The 12,408-nt window shown below is 43.4% G+C and overlaps 2 protein-coding genes across 4 annotated transcripts in view; both read left to right on the top strand.

The window, feature by feature from the left end:
- The first annotated feature begins 674 nt into the window (after positions 1 to 674).
- Positions 675 to 7,955, top strand: ak1 (adenylate kinase 1). Of its 2 annotated transcripts, XM_028973927.1 has the most exons (8): positions 746 to 815; positions 3,421 to 3,475; positions 3,787 to 3,822; positions 5,154 to 5,189; positions 5,834 to 5,997; positions 6,766 to 6,882; positions 6,985 to 7,176; positions 7,867 to 7,955. In XM_028973927.1, the coding sequence occupies exons 3-8, from the start codon at positions 3,816 to 3,818 to the stop codon at positions 7,933 to 7,935; spliced, it is 585 nt and encodes a 194-aa protein (XP_028829760.1). In that variant the 5' UTR covers positions 746 to 815; positions 3,421 to 3,475; positions 3,787 to 3,815; the 3' UTR covers positions 7,936 to 7,955. The 2 variants fall into 2 exon arrangements, with proteins under 2 accessions (XP_028829759.1, XP_028829760.1); XM_028973926.1 differs by lacking the exon at positions 3,421 to 3,475 and having other exon boundaries at positions 675 to 815.
- Positions 7,956 to 11,283: 3,328 nt separating this feature from the next.
- The window catches only part of eng (endoglin), a 35,894-nt gene continuing 34,769 nt past the window's right edge, over positions 11,284 to 12,408 (top strand). For both annotated transcript variants that reach the window (XM_028974831.1, XM_028974830.1), the window contains exon 1: positions 11,284 to 11,420. The gene's annotated coding sequence lies outside the window, so the exon portion shown is untranslated. The remainder of the gene's footprint in view (positions 11,421 to 12,408) is intronic.

Here is a 12,408-nt window from a genome sequence, read left to right on the forward strand (position 1 = left end):
CAAATGCCATTATCAGCACAAGTCTTCACACGCTCTGTTGCAGGAACAATAGACTTATCCATGCTGATAAAGGTAAAGAAAGAGACACTATTCAATTTGTTTGATCAAAACGAAATAATAAGATATGTATGTGTTTTGTTGTGGGAGAAAAAGGAATGAGGGTGTGGTGCAAGTGTTGGGCTTTGAGGCGCGTTCCAAAACACGTCTAGCAGCATATTCGCATGTTTGATCTCAGAAAGAAAATGTGAAAAGACTTGAAAGACACCTGATCCACACACCACAACACGGTTGCTGTGTGATACAACGGATTAAGGTCAACGAGATGCACGAGCTGTTCCTCGAGCGCAGCTATGCTAACATGCTAATGCTACACACCCCTTCCCCCTTCCGTGCTGAGGGCGGTGCGAGGCAAGTGTTCCAGCCCTGATTAAACGGAACGGCGTACTCTCAGATCATCTGGCCCGTACACAAACATGCCACTTCCTCAGTTTCCTCACCGGCCGCTCCCCCTACAGCCATTCCTCCATTCTCTCTTCCTCGCATGCAGGCTACCATTTTGGAAAATGGAGATTCACTAAACGCTCGGGCCAGCAGGACGTGAGGAACGGCGAGCCCGTACATTCCCCGCGTTATCCTCTCTCGTCCTCCTGCCCTCCTCTCTCTCTCTCTCTCTCTCTCTCTCCCAGAATGCACCGCACTGCGAGCTGCCTTAGCGCTATATAAAGCTGCTGGAGGGAGGAGGGAAGGGTGCCGCCGTGCTTAGACAGGAGGGAGCCAGGACAGCTTCGCTGGACAGCCGGGCAGCTGAGTGACAGGTCAGTGCAGAGGACGCAGCGACTGGACCTGTGTTCAGTTTACTGAATCAGAAAGAGAGAATGATAGAGTGTGTGCATGTGTGTGTGTGTGTGTGTGTGTGTGTGTGAGAGAGAGAGAGAGAGAGTGCTGAATGGCATGATGCCTGCTCAAGCTCTTTAAGTGATTTAGCGGAGCTGGGGTGTTTAACATGCAAGGGAGTCCAGCTTGGCAGAGGAGGGCCAACTCCAGTGTGGTGACACCCTACATGTTTCCACAGTTGTGCCTAGAAAACTATGCAAATGGAGAACAGCCTAAGGTCCTCCTAAAAAAATAAATTAAATTTTCTAAACCAAACCAAACTACCATTCTCATAACTGCATAGCAGACGTGTGAAATGTGTCTGTGAGAACGTCATGTTCCATGCAGCCACAGCCCTCAGCTTTGACAAGACTGTGCATGTCACTGTTCAGCCATTAGAAAGTCTCTGCAGCCCGCCACACACAGATGCACCTACAGCCATCCTCCTCGTACATCCATTCTCCTCCAGACTCCATTGTAAACACTGCAGTCACGCACTTTGCTGACGTCAGAGACGACCACTCGTTCCCCTTAAAGGAACAGGTCTTTTTTTCTTGGGAAGCATAGATACTGGCTAAATGCATTTGGTGCCATGCAATGGTGGTTGACCAGTGAACAGCTGAGGCTTTTTTTAGCCTTAAAGAATGACAGACGATGCCAGCAGGGCCTTGGGCTTGAGTGTGAGATCTTCATCAAATGTCCTTTAACAGGAAACTCGGAGGGTATCAGAGGTTTCCTATGGAAGATAGCATTGCTCGGGGAGGACAGTGGCTCACAGTGCATCAAGCTAAAACCATCTAATGTCATTATGGTCCCTTGTAACATTCCAGGCTCCATGTAATGTTAATTGATTGTGTAGATTTTTTTATGTATAAAGAAATAAATATGACATTCTTGGATATTGAACATACTCAACAAAATGTTTGTGGTTTTAATAAGATATGTTTGTCTAATGCATATATGCCATGTCTGCCAAATGCCTTAAATGTAAATGTAAATTTAGATGTGCATGGCAGTAGGTGTTATAAATACAGTGTTGAGTATTCATAGTTAGTGTACTGAGTGTCAGTACTGAGTTTCAAACGTTTAGATGATTTATTTGTGAGCATGCAAAAGGTCACAGGCTTTTGCAATGCTGTTACCAGAATAAATTTTTACATTTGGTAGCTAAACATAAATATTACAAAATGCAAAATTTAATTCCACAACCATTGCACAATCATATAAGAAAAACACAGAAAATGTGGGGTCATAGTTATGTAATTACAGGTCAGTCTGCTTAGAATATTGCCCTTCTGACCCCTACTAGTAGTACACATGTGATGCCAAGGTGCCACATGCTAAGAAAGCTGATGAATCCACCATAATTGGTCAGTGAGGCAGCCCCAGAGCAGCCATCGTCGACTCAGGTGTCTGGGTGACATTTACAGAGGGGTGGGGACGGGGAGGGGATCCTCAGAGCTGCAGGAGCCGCAGCACTGGTGTGACTGAAGTAGCATCAGGGTCCCAATGTTCCTTCTCTTCTCATGTTCCAGTGTTCCTTAAAGACATGGTATGAGGTTGCATCGCATTTGACATGGTTACCTCATTAATTAATTCCAAGAAGGACAATGTTTATTACATCAAAATGTCTCAAAGCAATTATTAAATATTTTACATCTAGCTGATTTTAGAAATTATTTCATAATTCATGCACTGGTTGTTTGTTGGGATGTTGTTTTCCTGAACATTTATATTATATCTATCCAGTAAAAAAAAAAAAAAAACCTTCATGCTTCTTACTGTGTTCCGCATGATTAGACATTTGTTTAAGAAACCACTAATAGGAGGTGTCGTTTGCACAAGTGTACCTGAGATATGATTACACAACACCCAACACCCAACTTCTCCCTGCCTGTACGAGTGAATAATGCATTTTAACACTGCACACCGTAACTGAGGTGTGATCATTTTACGAAGTTCATTCCATAAACGCAGAGCAAAAGCTCCCTGGCCTCACACGTTTTCTGATAGCTCAGACATGTGCATGGTGCCCGGCGAGAATATGAGGAAGCTGCATCACCCAGAGCAGTCACATGATTTAGACGTGTAGACACTTGAGCTAAGGGATCTATTTACACACGCCCTGGTGCATCCTGGGAGTCTCCTCCTGCTGTTACTGTCTTTCAAATGCACACATACACACAATGCGTGGCTTCTTGGTCTTTAGCATATTTACCTTAATCGCATTAATTCTGCACCGTACTGCTATGCTGCATTGTTCTTCTGTATGGTGACCTGCAGCGACCTTAGCATGCAGCTAAAAAAAAAGCTAACAAGGGACACGAGAAAAGAAGCCAATGCAGCTTTAAAATACCTGCAGAGAGTGCTGCGTTGCATGCCTTTCTTCCAAGTTCTGGCCCACTGCTGTATTTTAGCAGAGTTAAGTGTGTGTAAGTGTGTAAGTCTGTGTCCATGTTCAGCAGACTGATGAATTTGTTTCATCAGTCTGTTTGCTTTCCTGGTGATGAAATTTCAACATTGGTACTTTGTTGTTTGTACCCTGAGGGGGCAGTGGTGGCCTAGCGGTTAAGGAAGCGGCCCCATAATCAAAAGGTTGCAGGTTCGAATCCCGATCCGCCAAGGTGCCACTGAGGGTGATGGGTTAAATGATGGGACAAATTTCACTGTGTGCACCATGTGCTTTGCTGCTGTGTATCACAAGTGACAATCATTTCACAACTTTTCACAAGTGCACACTCAAAGACAGTGAACTCACAAATGATTATATGCACAAGACAAATAATCTTCTGGAAAAATTGCAATCCACATCATCATTGATCAATTTTGCTTATGTATTTATACTGTATTTATTTATTTAATGCTGTAGAAGTAAATTCAATCTTCCCTCCTCTGGCTTCTCTGTTTTCTCAGGGTCAACAATCCCAGCATAACAGATCACCATGGCAGGTAATTATAATTTTTTAACACTTTTAATAGCGAGACAAAAAGAGAGTGAAGTGTTCTGACCATTGTTCAGGGATAGACCAGGAAAGGGAAGAAACTGGTGGCCAGTGAGCCTGCCGTTGGCCTGCTCTGTCTGCTTGGTGCACAGCGACGCCTGCTGCACGTCTTGTGTAGTGCAGCCTCATGGACCAGGCTCCGAGCATTCATCAGGGAGCATGGTTGCTGTTGTTGTTTATTTCTGTACTGTCACATTTTGACGTACTCAGCTGGATGGTTTACGAGGTTAATGGTGCATGCCTGGGATTAGTTTAATTAGAACGGGAATATTAAAGTCAGGATCTACATATGAAAATAAGAAAAGGCGGCACTCGGGGGAGCCGCACAAACACTGCGAAAGAAAATTAAGTCCACAAGGACCTGCATAAAAATTTAATTAGGGTTTTTAAAAACAATTTGCCAAGAAATAGATTCCTAGCCTGAAAAAATTTAAACAAAAATAGTAAATGAGAACCGCTTTTTGCTACTCATTTTACTTACTGTATGCAGAGGAGAAACTGTCAATAAAATGTCAATTTTATTAGAGAAGAAAAAAAAATACATCAGGAATGATTTTTTACATTATATTATTATAATCAAGCCCCACCCCACATTTAATTTTAAGACAACTATTTTGTTTCATACATAAAAATATGAAAAATAAGAAGATGAAAAAAATAAACCATGGCCCATGTATACATATTTTTTTTTCCTTCCACACAAGACCTAGATAAAATGCAACCCATTAAATCTTGCAGGCATTTTTTGCTATCTATCCGAAAACAACTCTAGTGTGTCAACAGCAATACCTCAGTACGGTCATATTTATAAGTGTATAGTGAAATGACAAAGAGATATGCTGAATGAAACAGCGTGGAACTATGCTCTCAAGTCAATAGATAAATAAGCAAACACGTTTTTTTTTTTTACATTCAAATGTAAAGGTGTAGAAAGCAAAAACCAACAATTGTGCTCAAATTTGCATGCAGTTTGTAAGTTGCTCCAAGAGGTTTACATTGAAATGTAGCTGGTAACAGTTTCCGTGGTAACGCTCTGCACGCTTTAGATAATTGACAGTTAGAGAGCACAGAAAGGCCTTCCTGTCTTCTTAGTTACGCAGCAGTAAAACACAACTCTTATCTGTGAAGAGGTTAAACCAGCTCTTAAAAAATGGGAAATGGATGTTCATTCCCGCAGAAGTCTTCCGCTAAAAAAAGCGGGTCAGGTAAAAAAATGATCAAGTGAATTAAATGTGTATTTATCTTGATGGTTTCATTGTTTTGTTTGATTTTATGCAGACAAGCTCAAAGACAAAAAGATCATCTTCGTTGTGGGTAAGTCTGATTTCCTTATGCACACATTGATGTATTATGTAAGTGTTTCTTTAAAACTTGAGTTAAAATTTCTGTATCTATACTGTTGAAAAGGGGCACTGAATCAAAATTTGTGGCCACTTTATAAGGATAAATCATTCAACAAATAATATTCTTTTGGTGGGGTCTCTAACTCTAGTTATATTGGCGGCTGAGAGCACTGTATCTGAGTCATTAAAAGACTGCACGGCACAGTGGTTTTCTATGAAGCCTGAAAGTTGTTTTCAGACATATGTTGTCGGGATCCATAGGGATGTACTGGCTCCCAGTAGGTGTATTTCTGAGACTGAGCACCATGCTGTGAAAACAGAAAAGCCAAAAAAAAAAAAAAGAAAAAAGGGTGAAATAAATTAATAAATACACAGAGCACCTATGTCATATATTTTAATAACTTATCAAATGTTCATTTTTCAGAAAGTTAATTAGTGTCAAATATCAATGCACAGTACTGTATAAACTGTCTTTAAATAAATCAGTGTTGTAGTTTAAAATTGTGTTACGGTTTAGAGTGAAAACAAGACAAACTTTATCAGTTCAAGTTCAACCCATCAGCAAAACTTCCCCAGAAGCCTCAGGTTAGTGACAGGAACATGTGTCTCCCGCAGGTGGGCCTGGATCTGGCAAGGGAACTCAGTGTGAGAAGATTGTGGCAAAATATGGCTACACTCACCTCTCTTCAGGAGATCTGCTCCGTGCTGAGGTCGCCTCCGGCTCTGAAAGGGGCAAGCAGCTATCTGCAATCATGCAGAAGGGAGAGCTGGTCCCTCTAGTGAGTGCAGGATTCACACATTGTGCACTTCACATGCTGCAAAAAGTACCCTGGCTCATTCAAAAACAGCAACCCTATTGTTGCAAAATAGCTATCATTGTGAAAATGGGGTTAAATTTGCCAAAAAATGAAATCTCGGGTGCAGGGATGAAGTTCTCAAGTCTTCAGGCACTAGAGGGCACTCATGAAACAGCACAGAGCTAGGATGCAAAAAAAAAGTTATTTATTGATATGCTTCAATTTCTCCTTATTGCACTGGTGCCCCACCCAAATGTGGCCGTGTCCTCACAATAATAGATCATTAACAGCAGACAAATTTTCCCAGACTACAGATTGATTTATTATTTAATACTGTTCTTGTAGGTCACATGATGCTGTGTTCTGATGATCTAATGCCTTTGATTTAGGAACTACCCTTTGGGAAACAGTTCCTGGACAAATTAAAAGCAGAAAGGATAACATTCCCTGATCTGTTCTCAACAGTTGGCAAATGCAATATTGAACAGGAATGCATTCTCCTTTAATCTTGACTGACTGATTGATTGGCATCCTGAGTTTTATCTCCTGTCCATCAGGATGCAAGCAAGGTCCACAGAACTAATTCACGAGATCTCAGACACATTTTTATTGCTTCACTTAGCACTTTCCAGATTGATGCCACTGTGTTGATGCGTGAATTGGATGTGACTGGCAAAGTAAAACCCCAATCTAGTCAGGGTCTGACATTTGAGTGGCATTTGACCCTCAACTTGTTGTCTCCTCCTGTAGGACACAGTTCTGGACATGATTAAGGAAGCTATGATTGCCAAGGCTGATGTCTCCAAGGGCTATCTCATTGACGGCTACCCTCGTGAAGTCAAGCAGGGCGAGGAGTTTGAGAAGAAGGTAGGTGGAGGTGTGAAAGCAGCAGGTCATCGGGACAAGCCGTCACCCTTAAACTTTAACTGAAAAGGTGGGACTGACCTCATGCTTTCTCTTGACGGGTAGATCGGTGCCCCTGCCCTCCTGCTCTATGTGGACGCCAAGGCTGAGACCATGACCAAGAGGTTGATGAAGCGTGGGGAGACCAGCGGCCGGTCTGACGACAACGAGGAGACCATCAAGAAGCGCCTAGACCTCTACTACAAAGCCACAGAGCCTGTCATTGCCTTCTACGAGGGCCGTGGCATTGTCAGGAAGGTATGTGTGTCTCTTCATAACTTCTCAGCAAGGTTATGTTGTCCAAGAAACATGCAAATTAAATTTTTATTTCATTTATGGAACTAAAAGAGCTCAATATGTCACAATAACCTGGGTGCGAGTGTACAATTTATTAAAAGGGGAGAAAGTCGTAGAATAACGAATCCAGTATGTTAATGGTGGTGTCCCCTGATGGCCACAGGTCGGCAGGACAGGACCTTCATAATCTCTGAGATGGTTACATTTAATGTTTTTTTTTTTCTCAAAGCTGACAAAAGCAGAATTTTTTTTGGCCAGGAAAATGAGCGCAGAAATGAACATTGAAGCAATTGATTTCACTGCGTCCAGCATGGCTGCACACAGATACAGGAGCAGGAATAAACTGATTCACGGTGTGACACAGCCTGAGAAAACATCTAGCCAGCTGTTACAGAAACAAAACAGGATATGACAGAACCGTCTTCATGGTACATTTTCACATGAGATCCTTCACAAATCCATCAGTCCATGTATGAATTACATAAAACAAGTAATATTTATCAAACCATGGACTAGAGTATGGAAACAGGCACCTGACACCCCAACCTAAGTTCTACTTTGAAGTGCATGTTTATCCCGGGCGAGGCTAGGCGCACTTTGTTCGAGATTTACAAATCATGTTCTAATGGGTCATTTTTTTTGTCTCCGTAGGTCGATTCTGAGCTGCCTGTGGATGAAGTATTCACACAAGTGAGCAAAGCCATTGACGGCTTGAAGTAAATCGAATGTACCTGGATGAACTGTGGTTTTGGTGTTTTTCTTCCTCTGTCTCGCTTAAATGTTTAACCGTTTATCAAAAAAAAAAAAAACGAAATTCTCTGCCAAGTCACCTTGGTTTAATGACAGGCCATTAAGGGACTGATTTGCCTTGGTCCTGACTGCGGACATCACTCAGAGTGCTCCAGCAGCGACCAGCAGGACCTGACATCCATGAAACGATGTTTTCCCAGTGGTGATCATCACCCGAGCAGTCCCCGCATTTGCCCTCTGTCCTGTCTTCCCTGCCAGTACGGTGTTCCAGTGCGCTGCCACTGCTCATTACACGTGTTCATACTTCTGTGCTCTCATTAAAACGTCACCTTCAAAACTCCTACCCAACACCTGCATCCACATATGTGTTTCCTTCCTGCCTCATTTGATGGCAGCCTTGGAGCGGTAAGTCGCAGAGAGGTGCTGCGGCTCGATTTGAGCCATTAGGCTTGGGAAAGATTGGGGCAAAATGCTGAAAGTCTGGAAAAAGTGTGATTTTTGCACCCAACACGCACATTTCCTCATGCTGCTCTTTCACAAGAGGTACATACAATTTGTCATAAACATATATGGCCTTAAACAACCTCAGAAGCCATAACTTAATCAGAACTGATGTCCTGCACCTAAAAAACATAAATATAAAATACAGAATAGACATGTATCAGATAGTACTGTACTATGGCCTAATCCGGTCATACATTTACATTTACGGCATTTATCAGACGCCCTTATCCAGAGCGACTTACAATCACTAGTTACAGGGACAGTCCCCCCCTGGAGTAACTTAGGGTTAAGTGTCTTGCTCAGGCACACAATGGTAGTAAATAGGATTTGAACCTGGGTCTGCTGGTTCATAGGCGCGTGTGTTGCCCACTACTACCACCACTGCATTACAGTATAAGAGGAAAACAATAGTTTATTCCTTTCTTTTCTATAAAATTAGATCATTATGACTAACAGTCAAAAGGAATTTTAATAATGTTGAGCCCTTGTGCCAATCGAAAAGTTGGACTGACCCTTTATGGTTGCCATGAGTACAGTACCATGCAGTGACACAGATGGACTAGTTTTTGGATCGTTGCAGTCATATTAGACTGTATTTTTTTGTATTATTGTTGGTTATTATTGGTTATTAGTAATTCTGCCTCAACAGCAGGCAGGATGAGAGAAACAAAGGCAAAATGATTCTGTTCTCATTTAAATGAATAAATCGTTCTTCTCAACGCAGCATTTTTAAAAACAGTTTCTGCCCACCACCCAGTGCTTCAGTTCTCTTACAAACTAAAGACAAAAGTTTGCAGGTCTTCACAGCCCTGAAAATCCAAAATGAAAAAGAGGGAACAGTGCAGCACGAAGCCAATGCACTCACACTGTAATTTTTTCACTATTCATCCGGTAAGTGCTTTTGAAGGGCACGCGCATTTCTTTCAATTTAGACTAAGCAGAGAGCAGCAGCATCCAGCATCCACCCCTCAAGTGCCACAATTTTGGAACCCCCCACCTCCCAATCCCAGGGCTAAATCACCCCCGAGGAAATTTCCTCGGGAGACCAACACAGGCAGCAGGCTTCCTGCGCCTCACACCTCAGACGCGGGCGTCCGGCGACTCAGAAACACTTTCCTACAGGTATCCGGCCAACCCTCCGGGGAGCCCGCCGCTGGCCATCCCAGAGTGTGGTCCTGGGGGGGGGTGGGCCGGGGCAGAGAGGATGTACCCCTCCGCAGAGCAGTCAGCTTCCAAGGTGCAGCACAAGGACACGGAACGTCATGACCCTACCTGGGAGCAAATCAAAGGAGGAATGCGGGGGGAGAACAATGAAGGGTAAACATACATGTCCAGAAACAAGCAGGCAGGAAATGTGTCACGGGGACAGTTTGAATTCCTCTGTCGGACAAAACAAGTTTTTTTTTTTATAGCGGCAACGTGTCACGTCTGCAGGTCTGACGACGGGGACAATGCCAAAAATGTCACCCACAGAAGCGGCTTCAAAATAAAAGCCCCTTTTTTCCCCCCCCAAAAAAGAAACCCTTCATGAACCCTGATCTCGCCCTGAAGGCCATCCTAGGAGACCCATAAGGAAGCCTGCGGGCTGACGCACAGACCCCCCCCCCCCCCCCCCCCCCCCAAAGCTTAATGTGCCGAAGACTGACAAACGTGGAAACACGCGGCACCAAACTGGAACCCGCGTTGGCCCTGCGATGACAGACGGTGGCCACCAAGTGCGTATTGTTTCCTGTTATTGGAGCTCTGCAGGGACCTTCTCCACGGGCCCCCAGAATGGAAGCCTACGAGTGCGGGGCTGCCCTGGACGCACCTTCGGCGCGGCTGCGTACGTGCCTCGGCGCGCTCACCGCGATGTTTGTTCGCGTCCAGGCCCTTTGAAAGGGCGCCACCGGGCCCATTCAGCCAGCAGGCCGGAGGAATGTTTGTGTCTGACCGGTGCGAGGTGCTGACGGCCTGTGGTTATTTTATTTATTTATTTATTTTGGGGTGGACATCCTGCTCGCAGGACCCTCCTGTTTTGCAAAGTGTGTCTTTCATAGAAAATGTGTAGCGCTGACACTCACTGCTTCTATTCTTAGACTACAGGCCCACCCTCTGATGTGTTAAAAGCAAAAAAAGCAATGTGCATATTTGTTTAAAAGAAATTATAAGAAATTGAAAAAAGTGAAAACGAAGGGCATATACTTTCATAGTTATAGTTATACTTTCATAACACTTTGTTATATGAGGTAATACATTATTTAAATGACAAAGGCAGACAATATATATTTTAGGTGTGTCCGTAGTCCACTGAAGATCACTTCGCAAGCTTGTTAATGTGCCGAGAGGCTTATTGTTGTTTTATTGTATATAGAATAGAATATAAGACATGTTTTCAGTTATTTCACCTTTTTTTGTTAAGTACATAACTCCACATGTGTTCACACATAGTTTTGATGTCTTCAGTGAGAATCTACCAACGTAAATGGTCATGAGAATAAAGAAAACACACAGAATGAGAAGGTGTGTCCAAACTTCTGCCATGTACTGTGTGTGTGTGTGTGTGTGTGTGTGTATATATATATATGGAGGAATAACTGAATGTTGATTGTGACACACCAAGGTAACTACAAACATACCATGGATGGAAAAAAGTATTAAACTTTTTTTTTTTTTTTTTTTTACGTTTGGTTGATTAAAAAAGTAAAAAATAAGCGAACTAAGTTGACAAAGTTGATATCGGCCAGGGAAGTAGAGCGGGGAAGCAGGTTCATACCAGGCTGCGGACCCCACTGTCCGGCGTCAGTGACGCTAATCAGCGGTCAAGTTCGGGTGGGAGTGGCGCAAAAAAAAAAAAAAAAAAAAAAGAAAGAAAGAAAGAAAGAAAGAAAGAAGTCCGCCGGCTGGGATCGGTGGGTGTCCGTGTCCGTGGATTTACAATAGCACGACGACGGCGGTTCTTCTGTGAAAATGTAAGCGCGTCCATTCGTCTCTCCTCTCCGTCTCGCCGCCGCTTAAAACGAAATCACGATCGGATTCTCTTTCTTTCTAAAGCCGGAGGACTCTTTTCCTGCCACGTCCGAAATACGCACCTTCCATTATGATTATTATTATTATTATTTTTTTTAAGGATTTGGAGTGTTCGATGACACACTTGCATTAACAGAGATGAAGGAAATCTATAGACGTGGGGAGCAAAATGTACCGTAATGAGCTTTAGTTCCTTCCTTCATACACGCTGCGCACGGTCCACGCGTGATTTATAATGTGCCCGTGTCTATTTCCTTTCTCCTGCTCCGTAAATCGTTCCCACTTGTTGGTATGGGAGATTATTATTATGAGGTTAAACGTCAAGATGAGTCCACAGAAAGTTTGAACTAACAGTGCGGATTTGCGGATGCGCCGTGTGCGAATGGCCAGTTTCATCGCTTCGTCGCTGCAGTGAAGAGCTTTTTAAAGGGACTGACTTGGATTTTTCACGGGAAGGTAGATTAAGTTCCCCTCTACATGCACGCAGATTGAACCCATGCAGTGCATGTATGTACATACATACACGTTTGAGGCTCTGTCTAGAAAGAAAATAAAAATTAGACACCCAAGCCAGCTAAACCTGATCTTTTTTTCAGCAGCTGATGTCAGTAGAAACCACAGACGTTTATTGATCAGGCCTGGTGGGTACGACACTTGCGTGTGCACCAGAAGACCACAAAGTCCCAACTCCCCCCCTTAATACCCTTGTGTCCCTGAGGAAGACACTTGACCCCGAGTGTCTCCAGCGGGACTGTCCCTGTAACGGCTTTATTTTAAGTCGCTCTCGATAAGGGCGATTAAACCAAAAAGAGTAAGATAATAAATAAGAAATATCATGGCCATCCGAGACCCTTGAATTTGGCTAGAGGGCGGAGTTGTGTGTGGTGTAGGTCCCTGTCCCGGTATATGTATTATTGCCTTTTTGTGGTT

The sequence above is a fragment of the Denticeps clupeoides genome, chromosome 3 (assembly GCF_900700375.1).
Source record: "Denticeps clupeoides chromosome 3, fDenClu1.1, whole genome shotgun sequence".
NCBI lineage: Eukaryota > Metazoa > Chordata > Actinopteri > Clupeiformes > Denticipitidae > Denticeps > Denticeps clupeoides.

What these genes read in the sequence shown, in the direction of transcription:
- ak1 (XM_028973926.1), top strand. An exon ending in GCGAGGAGTTTGAGAAGAAG is followed by an intron (nt 6,883 to 6,984) that starts GTAGGTGGAGGT and finishes CTTGACGGGTAG; the next exon opens with ATCGGTGCCCCTGCCCTCCT. An exon ending in GCCGTGGCATTGTCAGGAAG is followed by an intron (nt 7,177 to 7,866) that starts GTATGTGTGTCT and finishes TTGTCTCCGTAG; the next exon opens with GTCGATTCTGAGCTGCCTGT.